Source organism: Canis lupus, chromosome 1 (genome assembly GCF_011100685.1).
Source record: "Canis lupus familiaris isolate Mischka breed German Shepherd chromosome 1, alternate assembly UU_Cfam_GSD_1.0, whole genome shotgun sequence".
In the NCBI taxonomy this organism is placed as follows: domain Eukaryota; kingdom Metazoa; phylum Chordata; class Mammalia; order Carnivora; family Canidae; genus Canis; species Canis lupus.
Window position 1 is genome coordinate 29051546 of NC_049222.1, and position 20554 is coordinate 29072099.

Below are 20554 nucleotides of genomic sequence, written 5' to 3' on the forward strand. Positions count from 1 at the left end.
AATGAGACTGAAGAAAGAGAAATTAAGGAGTCAATCCCATTTACAATTGCACCCAAAAGCATAAGATACCTAGGAATAAACCTCACCAAAGAGGTAAAGGATCTATACCCTAAAAACTATAGAACACTTCTGAAAGAAATTGAGGAAGACACAAAGAGATGGAAAAATATTCCATGCTCATGGATTGGCAGAATTAATATTGTGAAAATGTCAATGCTACCCAGGGCAATATACACGTTTAATGCAATCCCTATCAAAATACCATGGACTTTCTTCAGAGAGAACAAATTATTTTAAGATTTGTGTGGAATCAGAAAAGACCCTGAATAGCCAGGGGAATTTTAAAAAAGAAAACCATAGCTGGGGGCATCACAATGCCAGATTTCAGGTTGTACTACAAAGCTGTGGTCATCAAGACTGTGTGGTACTGGCACAAAAACAGACACATAGATCAGTGGAACAGAATAGAGAACCCAGAAGTGGACCCTGAACTTTATGGCCAACTAATATTCGATAAAGGAGGAAAGACTATCCATTGGAAGAAAGACAGTCTCTTCAATAAATGGTGCTGGGAAAATTGGACATCCACATGCAGAAGAATGAAACTAGACCACTCTCTTTCACCATACACAAAGATAAACAAAATGGACGAAAGATCTAAATGTGAGACAAGATTCCATCAAAATCCTAGAGAAGAACACAGGCAACACCCTTTTTGAACTCGGCCACAGTAACTTCTTGCAAGATACATCCATGAAGGCAAAAGAAACAAAAGCAAAAATGAACTATTGGGACTTCATCAAGATAAGAAGCTTTTGCACAGCAAAGGATACAGTCAACAAAACTAAAAGACAACCTACAGAATGGGAGAAGATATTTGCAAATGAGGTGTCAGATAAAGGGCTAGTTTCCAAGATCTATAAAGAACTTCTTAAACTCAACACCATAGAAACAAACAATCCCATCATGAAATGGGCAAAAGACATGAAGAGAAATCTCACAGAGGAAGACATAGACATGGCCAACATGCATATGAGAAAATGCTCTGCATCACTTGCCATCAGGGAAATACAAATCAAAACCACAATGAGATACCACCTCACACCAGTGAGAATGGGGCAAATTAACAAGGCAGGAAACCACAAATGTTGGAGAGGATGTGGAGAAAAGGGAATCCTCTTACACTGTTGGTGGGAATGTGAACTGGTGCAGCCACTCTGGAAAACTGTGTGGAGGTTCCTCAAAGAGTTAAAAATAGATCTGCCCTACGACCCAGCAATTGCACTGCTGGGGATTTACCCCAAAGATACAGATGCAATGAAACGCCGGGACACCTGCACCCCGATGTTTCTAGCAGCAATGTCCACAATAGCCAAAATGTGGAAGGAGCCGCGGTGTCCATCGAAAGATGAATGGATAAAGAAGATGTGGTTTATGTATACAATGGAATATTCCTCAGCCATTAGAAACGACAAATACCCACCATTTGCTTCGACGTGGATGGAACTGGAGGGTATTATGCTGAGTGAAGTAAGTCAATCGGAGAAGGACAAACATTATATGTTCTCATTCATTTGGGGAATATAAATAATAGTGAAAGGGAATAGAGGGGAAGGGAGAAGAAATGGATAGGAAATATCAGAAAGGGAGAAGGAACATGGAAGACTCCTAACTCTGGGAAACGAACTAGGGGTGGTGGAAGGGGAGGAAGGCGGGGGGTGGGGGTGACTGACTGGGTTGTGGGCACTGAGGGGGGCACTTGACGGGATGAGCACTGGGTGTTATTCTGTATGTTGGCAGATTGAACACCAATAAAAATAAATTTATTATAAAAAAAAGAATATGGGCAAAGAGGGACAAAATACCTACTCCAACCCTACATGTGTTTCATTTGATGACCTTAGGCACTCTTGCTACAGAACTCTTTCCAAAAGGAGAAAACATGAATTTGATTTGTTACAAAACATAACCAAGTTCAAAAAGCAATTTACAAAGGTACATAGTATAAATATAAAAGGGAGCAAAGCAAATAAAATGATAGGCATTCATATTTACATAGAATTGTAGGCAAAATTTATCAAGATTCGTTCAAGCATTTCTACTTAACAATCATAATCAGTTTCTAAGAATATTTTTTTTTAAGATTTTATTTATTGGGACGCCTGGGTGGCTCAGCAGTTGAGCCTTTGGCTCAGAGCATGATCCTGGAGTCCCAGGATCAAGTCCCACATCGGGCTTCTCCCACTGCCTGCGTCTCTGCTGGGGTGTGTGTCTCTCATGAATATATAAATAAAATCTTTACAAAACTTTTCTAAAAGATTTTATTTATTTGAGAGAGAGAGAACGAGAGAGCACTAACAGGGGGAAGGGCAGAGGGAGAGGGAAAAGCAGACTCCCTGCTGAGCAAGGAGCCTGACCCAGGGCTCAATCCCAGGACCCTGGGATCATGAGCTGAGCTGAAGGCAGACGCTTAAGTAACTGAGCCTCCCAGGTGCCCCCCTTAAGAATAATTCCTGATCACCTTCAGAAGGATTTTTAGGAGACTTAATCTATATGATTCAATTTAGAGGTTCCTGGAAGCCAAGTAAACCAGATCACTATCAATTTTTAAAAGACTCAAAAAAAAAAATTTTTTTTAAAAGACTCAAAAATTGTTAAGTTAGAAAGTCATAATTAAGAGATTATTTTTAAGAATCCAGATATAGTATCATTTGTTAGGTACTACAATACATACTTAGTTTAATTTCTTAATCCACTAAAATGATTTGTTATCCTCTAATGAGACCCTACTGCTCTCTGATGGGAAACATTAAGTCATTTACTACTTAGCTCTTAGGAAAATCACTCAAAACAAATATCCAGCTTTTAATCATGCTTCGATACATGGAAAAAATCCATACACCTATCATCTATAGCCAGTTAACCGCTGGATCGCCCAAGAACAAAGACAGGCGTTCTGAAGAGGCAAGGCCCTTTCGACCCCTGCACTAATATATCCCAGTGCATACACTTATATATCCCAGTGCATACACTTCATTCAACTTCATTAACAGTTGAAATCCTCCCATATGTAGGGAGAGGCATGCTGGAACACTTCTGCACTCTTTCCTTGCCAGTGTAGACTCTGGGCACATTGCACCTTGGTCAACACTTTTTGTGTCAGTTCTTCCTTTAGTTCATTGTCCTGTGAAATGTGACGCCCAAACTGAAATAAAGCAAAAGGTTTACCCAGAAATGATGCTCATGTAAAAGAATTTAACACAACGACCTAACAACCCCTGAAGGTTTAATTCAGTCAACAATAAATAGGTCTCTGAGACTGTGTGTCAGGCATCATGGCCAGGGCTGAAGACACAAACTGGCTGAGCTCCCAGTCAGCTACAACTTGAGTCCTCCTGTGTCCAGTCTTAAGCACAGTGCCTTACAATACACAAAAAGAAAGGATTCTTTCTCTAAAGTGCTTGTGGTTGGTTGGAGATAAAATGCTGAGGAGTGAGCAGTGTAAGACAACCTGCTTAGGTAGTAACTAACTACATAGTTACTACATAGTAACTCTCCCATTCATCTACCATCATTGGGAGTGTGTCCCTCACAAGCAACTTACCTAACCGAAGGTTTTCAGACATCCTAACATTTTAATAAACCAAGCTCCAGTCACTGCTCTCCCAATGAGATGTGGGGTTCCAGGCAAATTCTGTCAGCGCTGAGGCCCACTTCCTCAGGCGTGAGACAGGTAATATGGACTTATTTTTCTTATTTATTTTTAGGATATTGCTGAGAAGATCAAACGAGGTGAGCAAAAAGGTACTGTGGGTTATATATTTCTACACAAATGTTAAACATTTCTTTTTAGGCACATCTGTGCTTTCTAATGGTAAAGATTCTAAAGTAAAAACTATCCTTTTTTGCCTTCTTCGAGTTAGGAATTTCCAGAGTCAACAAGATTAACATCAGAGGCTGCGCACACAGCTGAGAGTACTCGGAGACTACAGATGCTGGCAGGTGAGTGGGGCTGTTCCTCCCTTGGCGTTGGCTCCCTGCTTCATTGTTGTCCCATCTCCTCCTCTGCTGACTGTTCCCCTATGCCATGCACTTCATGTTACAAGCCTCCCTCCTTCTCGGTCCTCTTGCTCCCAAGGCTTATTCGTATGTGCTACTACCTCAGGTCAGCTGTGAGATGGCAAAACCACCCCCAAAGTAAAGTGAAATTAAAGAAAATTAAATTAAAGAAAAGAGACTTCAAATAAGAGGTAATCTCAAGAGTTAAGTGTGTCCTTCTAAACAACCAAGAAGCATTGTCATTGAAAATCGTTGCAATCTCACTTGCTTTTTTAAAAGCACTGTTCACATTCTATTTAACTAAATAATCCAGTCTTTATATTTGAGAAAAATACTGGGAATATTCATTTAACCGCTGAGGTTGAATGTGTCACCATCCTTCTCTGGCCCCTCCAACTTTCAGACATCCCTTCCAACTGCAGACAGCAACACCACATTAGCCCCTGTCCAGGATAAACCTTTACAAACTCATCATGCACAAGTATTTTTCAAACCAAGTGTTTTATTTCAAAAAACTTCATAGTAAGTCAAAAGCAAAAAGGAATGTGTGAAAGTTAACAGAAACAACAGAAACATTAGCAGTACCAGCAACAACTGTATAGCCTGTTCTGCACAGGTACTTTAAGAGAACTTGAAGGCAAAGATATATCATGAACAATACACTTTTTAAAAAAAAATCAAAACATTAACTTCACATTATTATAGCTCACTCTTGAAGTTTCTGGACTAGAAAATGGAGAAGATTCCCACGACCTATTTTCTTTCTCAAAGGAATCATCTTCTTGGAAAGCAAACTTCTCCTTAAGTGCATGGGATATTAAAGACACTGGATCCCAATGTGAATCTTGTCTTTTCCGCTTATGAATGGGTTTACCGCCAGGTGACCTATTTAAAAAAATTTTTTTTAATTAAACTCTTGTGCAATTTATGTTCCTTGTTGACAAACATACCAGAAATATAAGCATAATATATTGCAATCTAATTATTCTTCAAGAGAGTGAAAATTTTAGATGAAGAATAAGGAATCTGAAGGCACAATGAACTAGGAATCAGAAAACCAAGAAACCATGGGGGTAGGGCTCCACCACAACTTCGTTATGAGCTGAGATTATCAAATATCTTGGGGATTGAAGATCTTTATTTTTAATTTTCCAATTTTCCAGTGGAATACTTAAAGAAATATTTAAGAACCTTTAAGGGGACTATCAAATTCATGAAAAGTAAACCACTGGCTAATCATTCATTCAGTCTTCACTTAATGCCTACTATTATACCAGGCTCCATTTTACACTTTGAGAGTAGAGCCGTATCCTAACCTCATGGAACATTCTGGTGACAGGAAATCAATGACCAAGTGAGATCACTGCAGAGAGTAATGCATGCTAAGAATAAAATTAAGTAGTAATGTGACAGTGATTGGGACAACAGGACCTTAGGTGAGATGACCGGGAAAAGTAAAGAGGTTGCATCCTCTTATAGAGGACTCAGAGTTGGTGTCAGTATAAACAAACAGGAAGGAGTTTGGCATGTGTGAGAAAAAAGAAAAAAACGGTACAGCTGGAGGCACAAAGTGACATGGGAAGTAGGACATGAAGTCAGAGAGAGAAGCAAGGGCTGGATCCTGGGGTCACTAAAGAAGCCACAATAGGTGTCTGGATTATGTTCTAAGCACAATGGAAAACCCCCAAAAGGGTTTTAAGCAGGAAATGGACAGATCGGACTTCAAATTTTATTCTTTCGTTTTCAAAGATCTTATTTTTAAGTAATCTCTACACTCAGCATGGGGATTGAATTTACAATCCCAAGATTAAGTCGTATGCTCCACCAACTAAACCAGCCAAATGCCCCTGGACTTCAATTTTTAAAGGATCACCCTGATTACTATATGGAGAAAAGATAAGGAAGCAAGGACACCGAGAGACGAATTAGGAGGCTACTGCAAGTCCAAGCTAAAGATGGTGGCTTAGACTGGCGGTGGTAGCTAGATCATGAGGGTACATACATTTGAGCTGTATGTTGAGAAAAAAAAAAATGAGAAGGAAAAGGATGATTCTAGATGTCTGGACTGAACAGACAACTGGGTGATGAACTGGGTGATGGTGCTGCCATTTACTGAGATGCATAAGACTTGCAGCAGAACAGGTTTTCAAGGTGGAGGAAGTGGACAGGTAGGAAGGAACACTTCTGTTTTGGACATGTGAAGCCTGAGACAACTGTGAGACAGGCAAAGGATGTCAGGCAGGCAATGCACCAGGTAGGCATGGGGTGCGGAGGAGAGAGATCAGGGATAGAAAAATAAGGGTGAAGGTCATTAGTATATCACTGGTGTGCACAGCCATAGGACTCGGTAAGATCACCAAAGGAAACAATGTGGATATAGAAGTAAAGGGGCTGAGACCTGGGCCTCGCACATGCCGACATTGCAGAGACCAGGCCCAGAACAAAGAATAAGCAAAGGAATAAAGAGTGGACGGTGAAGTAGGAGGAAAACCAAGTGTGATTTCCTTGAAACCAAAGAGTGTTCCAAGGAGGAGGGAACCACAAACTGTATCAAATACTGCCAAGACATCAGGTAAGAGGAATAAGAATTGACCACTGGGTTTAATTTAGCCAGAGAGTCACTGGTGACCTTGACAAATGGCAGTTTTCAGAGGAGTGACAGGGACAGAGACCATATGACAGCTGGTAGAAGAGGGCAGTGAGAGATGCAAACAAACAATTGACAAGAATTTATACCAGGAAGAGGAGCAGAGAAACAATAGCTGGGGATATAATGTGTTTTGAAGATAAGAAATAATCAGGTGTAAGGAAAATAGAGAAGGACAATTTGATGATGTAGAAGACACAAGGGATAGTTTTAAGTAAAATCCTTGAGAAAGTAATAGAAGGGGAACCAGTGACCCAGGGGAGAACCTGGACATGAACAATGACATTTCATTCACAGTGACAAGATAGAAGGCAGAGAATATGAATAGTGATTCTGTAAAGATGGAGGAAGTCTCATCTGATTCTGCAGAATGTATAATGCAAGGTTAGCTGTAGAAAAAGAAGAGTTTGGGGGTGGAGGGGAGAGTCTACTGGCCTCCTTGCTGTGTCTCAGGTCATGGAACATAGTCACCATGTGACACTGACTGGGCCCAATGATACCAGTCAGCCCTCTTGCTGGAACAAGTGTGCACATCTAGCCACACTTTACTCTGTACCAGGTGCCTCATACAAGAATCAAATCATAACCTCATTAATAATGAAATGATGTATCTTCCCTAACACTATTACATGGAAAATATATTTACTTTCTCACTAAAAACCTCACTGAAGGATTTTCAGATGAACACGGCAGCTCTCTGGGAAATCCTACTAAAAGCATAGTGAAGGGACACCTGGGTGGCTCAGCAGTTGAGCGTCTGCCTTTGGCTCCAGGCGTGATCCCAGGGTCCCCAGATCGAATCCCACATCGGGCTCCCAGCTGGAGCCCACTTCTTCCTCTCCCTGTGTCTCTGCCTCTCTTTCTGTGTCTCTCATGAATAAATAAGTAAAATCTTAAAACAAAATGAAACAAACATCATTAATAGAATTTTGGTTCATTTCTCAAGTTATGCTAACATACCGTTCAATAGCCCGAAGCTTAACCTTATTCAAGTCCTTTAGAACATCCAACATGTTTGGAACATCTTGATTTTCCTGGTTTTTGGAACGACTGTAATTGGTCTTACTGTTGTCACCTGGGTGCTGTTTTTTCATTTCATTGGCTGCATTATCCAAGTCACATGTATTTTTCAACCCTGACTGTGTGAGAGAACACAGAGGCTGTGGAGAAAAAAGCTGAGGGGGCAGTGGAGGAGGAGGCGGAGGAGGAGGGAAAAGCATTGAACTTGAAAATGGATCCGGCTGGGCACCCAGTTCAGCAGTCCCTGGTGATGGCTGTTGTCCCAAACTGCTAGGCTCGTCATTTAAGTCAAAGAAGCCTAAAAACAAAGCAGTCTGTTGAAAAATCATGCAAAGTTCTCTTCAACATAACACATAACACTAATTAGAGAACCAAAACAGGAACAATTTCTGTAAGGCTACTAAAATAATGATATGGTGGCCAGGAAAGAAAAGCAATCCCATCTGCTTAGTAATTTTTTTTATGAGTCAAACCGAAGAATAAACTTAATTTTAATCCAATTAGGATTGTCTGTATAGGCCTTTAAAGGGAGGAAGGGTGAGAATGTCTTTTAAAAAGAAAATAGAAAGTGTTTTTTCAGTAATTAACATATAATCTAAATTTCATCCTCTATTTAAAAAAAAAAAAACTAAAGCATAATCAACAACTTGTAGCTAGAAATACTCAAACTGGCATATTCTCTTTATGATGACACTGTAGAAACAAATTATTTCCTAGGCAAGAGCCTAGGATGGGTACTGAGTATTTAACTTTTCCACAACAGATTTGTTCCAAAAGACTTGTGCTCTTTAACATGACTGCTAAAAAAAAAATGTATGTGTGTATATCTCACTTTAATTGCTATTTTTATTAATATGTATTATATAATATTTTATATATAAATATACTATATAAACATTCCATGCATATGAATTATGTGTGTGTATAAGGATATGTATAGATACATGTATATATTGTGTGTGTATTATGTAAATCAAGTCATATCTCTAAAAATTTAGAAAAGGATATCTGGACACATTATTCAACCTGAATTTGATAGAAGGACAGTAGTAATAACTTCAAACTACAAATACACAAAGCCTCAAATTTACACTCTTCTTTCAAATTAATACATCTTTTGTCATAAACTGCAATGCTTTTCTGAAGAGGTAGAAAAGCTTCCTTAGAAAACAGTCTTTTGGGGGTGCCTGCGGAGCTAGGTGGGTTAAGCCTCAGCCTTCTGCTCAGGTCAAGATCCCAGCCCCCTGGAGGGCTCCCTGCTCAGCAGGGGAGTCTGCTTCTTCCTCTTTCCCCCCTTGCTGGAGCTATCTCTCACTCACTCTCTCTCTCTCTCAAATAAATAAATAAATGTCTTAAAAAACCACCACAGGCTTTTTAATAAAAAAGCACAATCTTCAGCAGTACAGCTGGAACCAAAGCCTTCCGCCTCACCACAAATGTGTCTTAATTTATTCTAAATAAAAACCATGCATAGTAATTTCACATCCCGACTTCCTAGATTTATGGAACGTCATTCACAAGATGCGTTCGCATAGACACTCCCCTTGGGAAAAGCACAGACGGAACTGCCAGCCCAGCACCAAGCACTGAGCACCAAGCACTGAGCACTGTGCACCATCTGAAACAAACAAGGGCACGCGACTCACTCTCATGTACACTGGTTTTGGGTCCCCGCCTCCCCACGATTGCAGCAATCTGGGTGCGGAGGAAAGTGAGCTCCTCTTCCAGGGCGGCTATCTTTTTAAAGGCAGCTTCACCTACAGACCCATCATTTTTCATTCGTTTACTCTGTCTGAGAGCAGGTGACAGTGGATTCCAGACTGGTTGCAAAGAATGGAAAAATTCAGTTTTCTGTTCTTCTTCATGTTTCCATATATTATTTCTGTGGATGGAAGGAGGAAGTAGACAGTGATGGTCAGAGAGAGGGAGAGAGAGAGAAATGGAGAGAAATTTTCCAAGAGAAATAAATTCTTTCAGTCAAAGAGGAATAAAGACACAAAAACAAAAATCAGAGTACCTCTCTTTATCCCACAATTGTCTCTCCATTGGCTGAGGACAAGCACATCTTATGTAACTTTGTATTTTCAATATTAGAACACAACGGTTGCCTTTAATAGGTCACCAATAAGTGGTAAGTGAATAAAGGAAGAAATCTTGCTTTTTGACCATTAAACAAAAATAATTATCCTGGGGGCACCTGGGTGGCTCAGTGGTTGAGCATCTGCCTTCAGCTCAGGTCGTGATCCTGGAGTCCTGGGATTGAATCCCGTATCAGGTTCCCCACAGGAGCCTGCTTCTCCCTCTGCCTATGTCTCTGCCTCTCTCTTTCGGTCTCTCATGAATAAATAAATAAAATCTTTTTTTTTTTTCCCGGCGCCCCAAATAAAATCTTTTAAAAAAAAAAATTATCCTCTAACTGTTCTACCTATTAGGTTTAAACACAGTACAAACTGATTTATTTAGACATAAAATTTAAAAAAAAAAGAAATAAAATTGATTCACTTAGAAATTCTACATATCCTGAAAACAAGGTACTACAGGGCCTAATATAAAGTTTTATGTTAGGAGTAAGTTTATGGCATTCTAACTTTTTTTAAATAGATAAACTAGGGCAGCCCAGGTGGCTCAGAGGTTTAGCGCTGCCTTCAGCCCAGGGCCTGATCCTGGAGACCTGGGATGAGTCCCACATCGGGCTCCCTGCATGGAGCCTGCTTCTCCCTCTGCCTGTTTCTCTGCGTCTCTCTCTCTCTCTCATATGAATAAATAAATAAAATCTTTTAAAAAAAAAGTAAAAAATAAAAAATAAATAGTCTGACACATAATAAATTTAACCAGAATATTTGAGTAATTGACTTTTTTTGTGCTTAGAGCTTATTATCTGAAAATACTAACACATAAGTTGGTACTCCCAAGCAGTAGTATTTCCTAATTTAAAATATATTTAACATCATTGCCTGGCACATAGTAAATATAAGTTTTGGTTATATATTTTAAGTAAATAAATAAATATAGTATCCAGTGTGGGAAACACCTTTCTTCTAAAAATGGACATACTGATTCTGATATCCTTTTAATATCATTCCTTCCTAGGCCTGCATTATGAGAAATGGGAAATAAATGTGAGAGACACCTAGTCATCCATATTAGGAAAATATTAATTAGTAAGACACAGGGCAGTACAGAGACAAAAGACTCAATTAGTATGATCAAACTGCAACATGTACAAGAATTCAGATTACAGCCCATACCCATTTTCCACAGTTAAGTATATAAAATTACCGAAATCTGAAATAACTGGCTTCTTCATCATTTGCCACACACAAAGTATCAGCAAAAGATGGAACTACAGATCCACAGTTACCAGAGTCTACAGAGTTCAACAGTGGGATCAACTAAAGGAAAAAAGGCAAAAAAAAAAAAAAAAAGAAAGAAAAAGAAAATGTCAGAGCCCTGCAGGAGTCGGGGGCAGGAGTAGGACACATGCACATCCATTAAGATTACATAAATTAAAAATCCAAGGGTGAAAGGAAAAAGGATATTCAATACAAAAACATGCACCTGTTAGCAAAAAGCAATACTGAGGAAAATGTTGTTCTTAAAGTCTATAGCAATATTCTCTACCCCGGTTAATGTCATCTATCATAAAACACAAACCAGAAGAATAAAATAAGGTATTCAGGTGTTGCTTTGGACCTGCCCAACTGTGAATATAATTACTTAAAGAAGTAAACACAAAAACATATAAGAAATGACTTGTTTCCAGGAATAAGCTAAAGGTTTTTTGGCTTGCAGGAAACATTTCTTCTTCTTCTGTTCTACTCTATCTCTAGGAGTACCTATGATTATTTTATGCATAAACAATGCATGTTGACAGACTTACCTCAAAATTAGGCCTGGGACAAGGTTCTAGAGGAAGAATTTTCCCGATGATACGAACAATACTTCGAGCTGATCCATAGTCTTTATTTTCTCTAATCTGCAAAACCTATTTACAACATAGAATGTTGTTTAAAAAGTACTCTGTTAAAACATGTTTATCTATGAAGAAAAGCAGATGTAAAAGATGCACTCTTATTTTGTTTTTTTGTTTTGTTTTTTTAAAAGATTTTACTTATTCATGAGACACAGAGAGAGAGAGAGACAGAGACACAGGCAGAGGGAGAAGCAGGCTCCATGCAGGAAGCCCGACACAGAACTCAATCCCAGGATCCTGGGATCACCACCTGAGCTGAAGGCAGACGCTCAACTGCTGAGCCACCCAGGTGTCCCACTAATTCTTATTTTGAAAGAGAAAATAGAGAGTGAAATACTCAAAGTATTTCCTTCAAAGATTAAACTTTATTCATATTTGTCTTTAATTTTTAAAAAAAGGGCTCTTCCTTGGCGCTGCCTGTGGAGGTGGCAGCCATCTATTGCTGGGCAACACAGCTGCCCTCAGACCTCTGGTGAAGCCCAAGATTGTTAAAAAGAGGACCAAGAAGTTCATCCGGCACCAGTCAGACTGATATGTCAAAATTAAGCAGAACTGGCAGAAACCCAGAGGCACTGACAATAGGGTATACTGAAGATTCAAGGGCCAGATCTTGACGCCCAGCATTGGTTATGGGAGCAACAAGAAAACAAAGCACATGCTGCTCAGTGGCCTCGGGAAGTTCCTAGTCCACAATGTCAAGGAGCTTGAAGTGCTTCTGGTGTGCAACAAATCTTATTGCACAGAGACTGTTCACAATGTATCCTCCAAGAACTGCAAAGCCATTGTGGAAAGAGCAGCCCAGCTGGCCATCAGAGTCATCAATCCCAATGCCAGGCTGCGTAGCGAAGAAATAGAAGACACAGCTTATGTGCATGTCATTTGTGTCAATAAAACCATAAAACTACAAAAAAAAAAAACTTTTTTTAAAGGGGATGGGAGTTAATCTATATAATATTCCAGGAAGAAATTTCTTTTAAGAAAGCACCACAAATTCATATTTGTCCTATTTCTGATAATGGCAAAATACCTTTGGGAACTTTATTCAGAAACACTGCCTCCCGTCCTCCCAGCTAAACATATCTTTTGGCCCAATTAAAAGTGGACAATTTCAGTTTCTCAAGCAATGAGGCAGTACAGAGTAAACTCATGTAATTCCCTTTAAAGGTGAGATAAAGAGGGGAATAAATTAATCAGGCACTAGACAATTTAAGAATTCTTTACTTACAGTGCAATATATCTGCTAGAAAGCAGTTCTTAAAAAGATGATAGAAATGAAATGTGCTACTATAATTCAAATACCACTCTGTCTTTTGGCTCGGCCTTTCCAGACCAATTCAAACTATTCCCAAAAGAACCTCCCCCCAAAATATGATGTAACATTTCTGCTCTTGGCAGAGATTTCAACATAAAGAAAAGACCTTCTCTCTTTAAAAAGCATTAAAACTGGGATCTCTGGGTGGCTTAGCGGTTTAGCGCCTGCCTTCCACCCTGGGGGCGTGATTCTGGAGTCCAGGATCAAGTCCCATGTTGGGCTCCTTGCATGGAGCCTGCTTCTCCCTCTGCCTGTGTCTCTGCCTCTCTCTCTCTCTCTGTCTCTCATAAATGAATAAATAAAATCTTAAAAAAAAAAAAAAAGCATTCAAACTTGGACTTTTCATTTTTCCTAAGATCCTATAACAAGGAGAAAGTTTATCACAAGAAACAGAAATAGATAGCATCCTATCAGCATCTTCTTAGAAATACCCAATAAGCAGATGGATATATAGTTCTAGAACTCAAGGGGAAAAAATCTGGGATTTAGATGGATTTGGGAATCATCAACAGACAGAATATAGGATAGGTGAAAATGGAAGCCATTTGACTAGTTGAGAAAAACTGGGGCTAGCGAGGAAAATCCAGAAACTATCAGCACACAGAATGCCATTTCTCTGCTTTTAAATAGTAAGAGTTCTAAATGTATCTGATCACATCCAAACCCCTAAGTCTAGCATTCCATACTGATTCCATCAACTAGCCTCACAACCATCCAGCAGTTCTGCTATCTCAGTCTCCAAGACGTCCTCCATGAGTTCTGTATTCATTCTCCGCTCACCCTTAAAGGTCCTCTGCCACCTGGCCCTGTTTTATCTATCTGACTGAATTATCCACTCACTATTCATTAACAAGAACACAAGTTCTTTTGGATTAGGGATTTCCCTCATCATCTCAAAAACAAGCCGATATTCCTCTAACTCCTAAGCACTAACCCATGTGTCCAGAGGGCTCTGTTCTAACTTAAGCCCTGGCACCAGCTTTTCTCACCTTTTATTTATTTTTTATTTTTTTTAAGATTTTATTTATTTATTCATGAGAGACACAGAGACAGAGACACAGGCAAAAGGAGAAGCAGGCTCTGTGCAAGGAGCCCAATGTGGGACTCGATCCTGGGACTCCAGGGTCATGCCCTGAGCCAAAGGTAGACACTCAACCGCTGAGCCACCCAGGCATCCCTGCTCACCTATCTTTTAAAGCCAAATTCACATTCCTCTACACATTTCATTTTCTCTGCTCTCAGGAGCTGCCTAGGCTCTGAATTCCTAAACTTAGTTCCAAAGGAGTACCATACAATAGGACACCTGACTACATATAACTTTGTTTCATTTGCAGTTTTCTCTTTGCTCCATTAGATTGCAGTAATCTTTACTGGCAGAGACAGGTCTGTGTTGCTTTTCAAATCTACAGGGTAGTTAGTAGTTGTAAACCACAGGTATACTAGTATCACCTTGTAAGGTGGTTTCCAAAAGAAATGAAACACAAAACACATATGTAAAATAAATTTTCTAGTAGCTACATCTGAAAAGGTAGAAAGAGACAGGTAAAATTAATTTTCTTAATATACTTTATTTAATTCAATACTCAATATATATATATATATATATTGTTATTTCAACATGCAATCAATATTTTTTAAATGATGGCATTATTTTACATTCTTATTTTCATACTAGGTCTTCAAAATCCATCATACATTTCACACCTATGGTAGATCTTAATTCTGACATTTCAAGATGATATCTGGCCAGTGGCTACAATACTGACTAGCACAAGCCTAAAGTATACAGATCATGGACCTACTAACACTAGAATTTCTCCCAGCCTGAGCAGTTATATTTAAAGTGTTCTCTAGACCACTCATATGCACTCTTCCTACAGGCCTAGAGGTTTTGCTGCAGTGAGGGCTACTCACTGTACATAAATAGCCAGTCTCTTGGTTAACTTGGTTAACTTGGTTAATAGTCTCTTGGTTAACTTGGATGGTACCTTCCTGTCTTACTCCACAAGTTCCACCCTGACAAACTCCCTGTCTCTCTCATCCCTTCATTGCCATTGACCATCTTCACTATCCTGATGCTTTCCCCTCCTTCTATTCTTGATCCAGGGCCCTGATTTTTACTTTACTGATGTGCTTTTCCTACCAAGCAGAGAATTTCAAGTTAACTGTTTCAGTGAAATGCACATTACCACTCAAAAACTACTCATCCTTCAGATATCACGTGTTCTCATATTACTAATGGATATACTACCCCAATTACTCTTAGCAGGAGAAAAGAAAGCACGTATTTCAAAAGACTACAAATCCATGCTGACTTGAGTGGGGTATTCAGCACAGGTATCCTGCAACCCCGTCAGAACATGTTTTGTTCTCTACTGTGTTGCCCAAAACAATAGCCAGTCTTGGGCCCCTGGGTGGCTCAGGGGTTGAGCATCTGCCTTCGGCTCAGGGTGTGATCCCGGGCTCCGGGATCGAATCCCACATTGAGCTCCCTGCATGGAGCCTGCTTCTCCCTCTGTCTATGTCTCTGCATCACTCTCTCTTTCTGTGTCTCTCATGAATAGATAAATAAAATCTTTAAAAAAAGAAATCTCCAATCTCTGAAATCTCCAATACCACCATTTCTGTTACCTGCCAGCGGACCTGACTTTACTCTTAACTGAGAAAACCAAGAATGCCAATTTGACATACCTCAACTTTCATTTCTCTTCATTCAAAACCTCTCCACCATCTCTCACTTTTATCCTACTCAACTTATCCATCTTCTTTCCAAGTCTTATTTATTTATATTCCTTGCCCAACTATCACTTGCTATTTCATTTGAATCTTAAATTTTTGTCTTCCCTATGAGGTTCTTCCCCAATGCTTGCAAACATGAAGTTATCTCTAACATTAGCAAGAAAACAAAATTTCTTTTTTTTTGTAAATTTATTTTTTATTGGTGTTCAATTTGCCAACATATAGAATAACACCCAGTGCTCATCCCATCAAGTGCCCCCCTCAGTGCCCGTCACCCAGTCGCCCCCACCCCCCGCCCACCTCCCCTTCCCCCACCCCTAGTTCGTTTCCCAGAGTTAGGAGTCTCTCATGTCCTGTCTCCCTTTCTGATATTTCCCACTCATTTTTTCTCCTTTTCCCTTTACTCCCTGTCACTATTTTTTATATTCCGCAAATGAATGAGCAAAATTTCAATTTGATGGTCACTCTTGACCTCTTTTCAAAAAATTTTCAAAAGAAGGTGCTGATGCTACCTCCCTTCTTCAATCATTCTTCAAAATACAAGGCAGCTGCCACTTTCCACCTACAGAAACCCCTAAAGGCTTCAGTAATTTAACAATAAGCAAATCTTCAACTATTACTCAGTGGCCATTATCTTCGATCCCATTATTTCTGAAATTCAAAATGCATCCGTAACATCCAACAACATCTTCCATTATGTCATCAAAGTCCATGAATTCAAATATCAAAAGAATGTAGACAACTCCAAATTTGAATCTCTTTTTCCTACATTCTAGAACCATTTATCTATCTGCTGGATATTTGTATATAATCCAACAGCACAGCTGGCTCATCCTATCTCTCCAAACTAGTTCCTATACTGAATTGCCCATTTGTAATAATATTTATAATATAATAATTGCCTATTTAGAATTTATAACCACTCTTCAGCTTACTTTTGCTTAAAATCTTGAAAGAATCCTTGACTATTATTCTCTTCTAATTAACAACAACAATGATTTGCCCATTCTGTAAACCCAACTATCCTCTTTCTTATAGTCAATCTTGTATTATAGTTATCTCATATTATAAGCATCATGAATACAAGAACCATGTACCGCTACTCTGTATCACTTGCAGAACCAAGAATATTGTCTTAGAAGTAGTAATGCTCTCTAAATAGAGAAAACTGGATTTGCTTATAATTTTCAGACCTATGTCATCCTCTGTCAAGATTTATTCTGAATTTGTTGAGCTGTAACTTGCCATTATATATCCAAATACCAAACTTAAATTACATTAAATAAAACCACTAGCTAATTAAAATATTTTTTACCTATGAAGGTCATATCTATATTTTGCTGCATTTGCACCTTTTGCTCACATTTGACCTATCTGGTAAATAAGTTCCTAATAATCTTACCTTTTTTTTTTTTTTTTTTTTTTAAGTAAACTCTACCTCCAACATGGGGCTGGGACTCACAAGCCAGAGGTCAAGCAAGAGTCGCATGCTCTACCAACTGAGCCAGCAGGTGCTCCTAATCTTATCCCTTTTTTTTAGCTCAAACTACCAAAGGTATTCTATTGCAAACTCACCCTTTGTTATGCCCAAAAGGAGGAACAACTTCACCTTAAATGTTTACATATAGATCATTTTCAAAATAAGACCCAACAACAAATACAATAGGTTGATTCAAATCCATTAAAAGACATTTACCTGATCTATGGGAACACCAAAATATTCCAGCATTTCTCTTAAGATATTCCATATGAGTGACATTGATGAAACAAATACATAAGCGAATTCAAGGAAACATTCTCAGTTTTTGGTACCTTCAGGAAAAATAATTCAGAAAATATTACTCTCAACAAAAGCATAAAATGACTGCCACAAAACTGTATTAAGTAACCTGGAGGAATCCCTTCGTTCCACATTACACCATCAACTAATTTCTTTTGGCCAGTAGTATTTTGAAGGAAGTCAAAGATGAGGGGGAAGGGCTGGTAAAGGAAACTTCAATTCATCAGTTAAATTGCATTAAAAGTTCATAGGATGTTTAAGCCTTCATTAACAAATCTCAACCAACAAGAGATTGGCAGTTGGCAGGAAAGCCTTTTAGGTTAGTTGCGACCGCGAAGTCCCCGCTCTCCTGAAAGCTCTGGGCTTTGGCGAGGGAGTTCAGCTCAGCCTTGAAAAAAAAAGGAGGCAGAGGGCCGACTCAAGGCTTGTAACAAATGAACAGCAGCTCTTCCTCACAAACGATCGGGGTACCCTCCATCCTCCTCGTTCGTTTAACAGATAAGGAATATGAACCCCAGATATACGATGTGACTTAGTCACCCAACTAGTGAGTAAGAGGCCGAGACTAGCGCCCCGTCGTGTCACTCGCTTGGGCCGCAAGCCTCCTCGGGGTCTCTCCTAACCCAGCGTGATCGCCTTGCTCACCCTCCTCCGAAGTCGAGCCTCCAACCAACCACCGGAACATCAAGCTGCCTCGAATCCGCAGTCTACGAAGCTGGTAGTGCGCTCGGCCGGTACAGGAGCCTTCGGACGTCAACCCGTGTCTGCCCACGCGCCTGTTTGCAGCCCACAGACGGTAACGACGCCCCCACCGACCCGGGGCCGGGCACTGGAGCCCCCTCACTCAACCCGGGGGCTTCCGCAGCAGGCGCGGCCCCCAACTCGCGTTTCCCAGCCACCCTGCCGCTAGCCCCCAGGACTGGCGCCAGCTTCCGCGTTCCTGGACGAAAATCAAACTCCGCGGGCCCAGCCCGTGCCCGACCTCATTGGGCAAGCCTAAAAACCGCTGCCTGGGATTGGCTGCGGAATGACGTCAGGCTAGTTACGGTCTTTTGGACGGGCTCCTGGGATTTTTCCCGTCATCTTCTGGAGGGCGGTCCTCCCGCGAGGCAGCCAATAGAAGCCCAGAAGCAGCTGGTGGGCGGGGCGGGGCGGGGCGCGCGAGGCGATGGCGACGCACGCGCAAGACGCGTCCTTCGGTTCCTCCAGGCTGAGCTGCGCGTAGACAGCCCGGCGCTTAGGAGCCCTGACGGGTTTTGAGCCAAGCGGTCAGTCCGGAGTTCGTGCCAGTTCGCAGAGAGTGTGTCGTCCCTTCCACCCAGACCCTAAGCGGGGCCGCTCTCCCAAGTCCTCTTGCCGTGGGGTCGCTATTTTACCGTTTGATCGTTCCATTCAACGAACATCTGTTACGTGCTTACGGGACTAGCAGAAGCTAGCTAATAAGCAGGCCTCGAGGAAGGTGTACGCTCCTGGTTATCTAGGCTACCAGATAGGTGCCACACATTAACTGGGCCTAGCCCGAGGATACCAAAAGTGAAGCTAAGGGTATCCCCTGATCCAGGGGGGATATTCAATTTCTAAAATTCTGACCTGGGATTACTGGCTTCATAAGACAACAGCTTCCCTTTTTTATGTATTTCAGGGAAGAATGCAATGGAGTGACGTAAAATTTAGTCAATTGCGCCCAGGGCGGCATTTTTAAACTAATTTCTCTATGGCCCACATTTATTCAACACTGAATATCTGTTAAACGTGCCAGGCACACAAGGAACACAAAATGGGGAAGACCGGTAAGGTCCTTGCCCTGCATCCTGGTGGAGACGTTAGGATCTCCCTGAGATCCTATTTTTAAATAATATCTCTCTCGGCACTTATTGCCATGTATATCCATGCTCCCCCTATCGCCAAAACTAGAATGTAAACTCCACAAGTTACTTTTAGACCCATGTGGTTTCTAAAGCGCTTTAGAAATACCTAATGTATGGCAGCGCGGGTCTGGCTTAGTGGGGCATGCAAGTCCTCATCTCATGAAAGGTCATGAATGAGTTGGGCCTCTGCCTTGGTGTAGAGCTTACTTAAAAAAAAAAAAAAAGTAACAAAACAGAAGAGTGGCTAGTATACACAATGGGCAATCAATACTTGGTTGAATAAAGTAACTGGATATGAGATGAGGGAAAACAGACACCAGAAATGACTTTTAACTACAACTGGCAGACTACCTCTATGGTCCAAACTAGATTAAAGGATGAAATTAGGAGAAGGCTGTTGAACACTGTGTAAGTAGAAGGCAATTAGATTACAATCCTACATGCAATCAGTAAATTGCAATTTTCTCAAATTCCTTGTTCTTCCCTTTTGCCCTCGTCAGTAAATAAATCATGATCTTATAACCTCTTCCCTTTCCAGTCTTATCAAACAGCACCTAATAAGGCCAGAACACTTCCCTTGAGAACATCAGAATAGGAACAAGCACTAAAGCTGCCTTCACCCCTCCCCTTCACATTCAATTCTGATTTTGGTAGAAAGATGGGCCCCGGTCAGGCAGCTCCGGTGGCTCAGTGGTTTAGCACTGACTTCAGCCCAGGGCGTGATCCTGGAGACCCAGGATCGAGTCCCACGTCAGGCTCCCTGCATGGAGCCTGCTTCTCTGCCTGTGTCTCTGCCTCTCTCTGTGTGTCTCTCTCATGAATAAATAAATCTATTTTTAAAAGTTTAAAAAAAAAAAAAAGATGGGCCCAGGTCAAACGCTACACCTTCTATGAATGCTTTGCTGACAATCCAAACATTATTCAGAGCTTTCCTTCATTTTGTTTACTAAGCATTCCTACATACTACATCTTGATAACCTTTACCAAGACTTGACATTAATATTTTTCAATTGCTCATTTACATGAAAATTATTTTCTTGGCCATTTAGAAGGATGTTAGATTGAAGAAAACTTTAGTTACCTTTTCTGTTGTTTTCGAGTAGTATTCAGAAATATGGTGGCTTGCTTTCTAAGATTTTCCTGGTTGTGTTCCCCT

The 20554-nt window shown here is 40.4% G+C and overlaps 1 protein-coding gene and 1 pseudogene across 1 annotated transcript; one reads left to right on the forward strand and one right to left on the reverse strand.

Moving 5' to 3' along the window:
• Positions 1-4541: 4541 nt before the first annotated feature.
• MTFR2 (mitochondrial fission regulator 2) lies at positions 4542-18607 on the reverse strand. Its single transcript, XM_038526114.1, has 7 exons — positions 18176-18607; positions 17447-17562; positions 11607-11711; positions 11006-11118; positions 9373-9608; positions 7667-8024; positions 4542-4944 (listed from the first exon to the last, which is right to left on the reverse strand). The coding sequence occupies exons 2-7, from the start codon at positions 17507-17509 to the stop codon at positions 4737-4739; spliced, it is 1083 nt and encodes a 360-aa protein (XP_038382042.1). The 5' UTR covers positions 17510-17562; positions 18176-18607; the 3' UTR covers positions 4542-4736.
• Positions 11767-12642, forward strand: LOC106558619 (annotated as a pseudogene).
• Positions 18608-20554: the final 1947 nt, after the last annotated feature.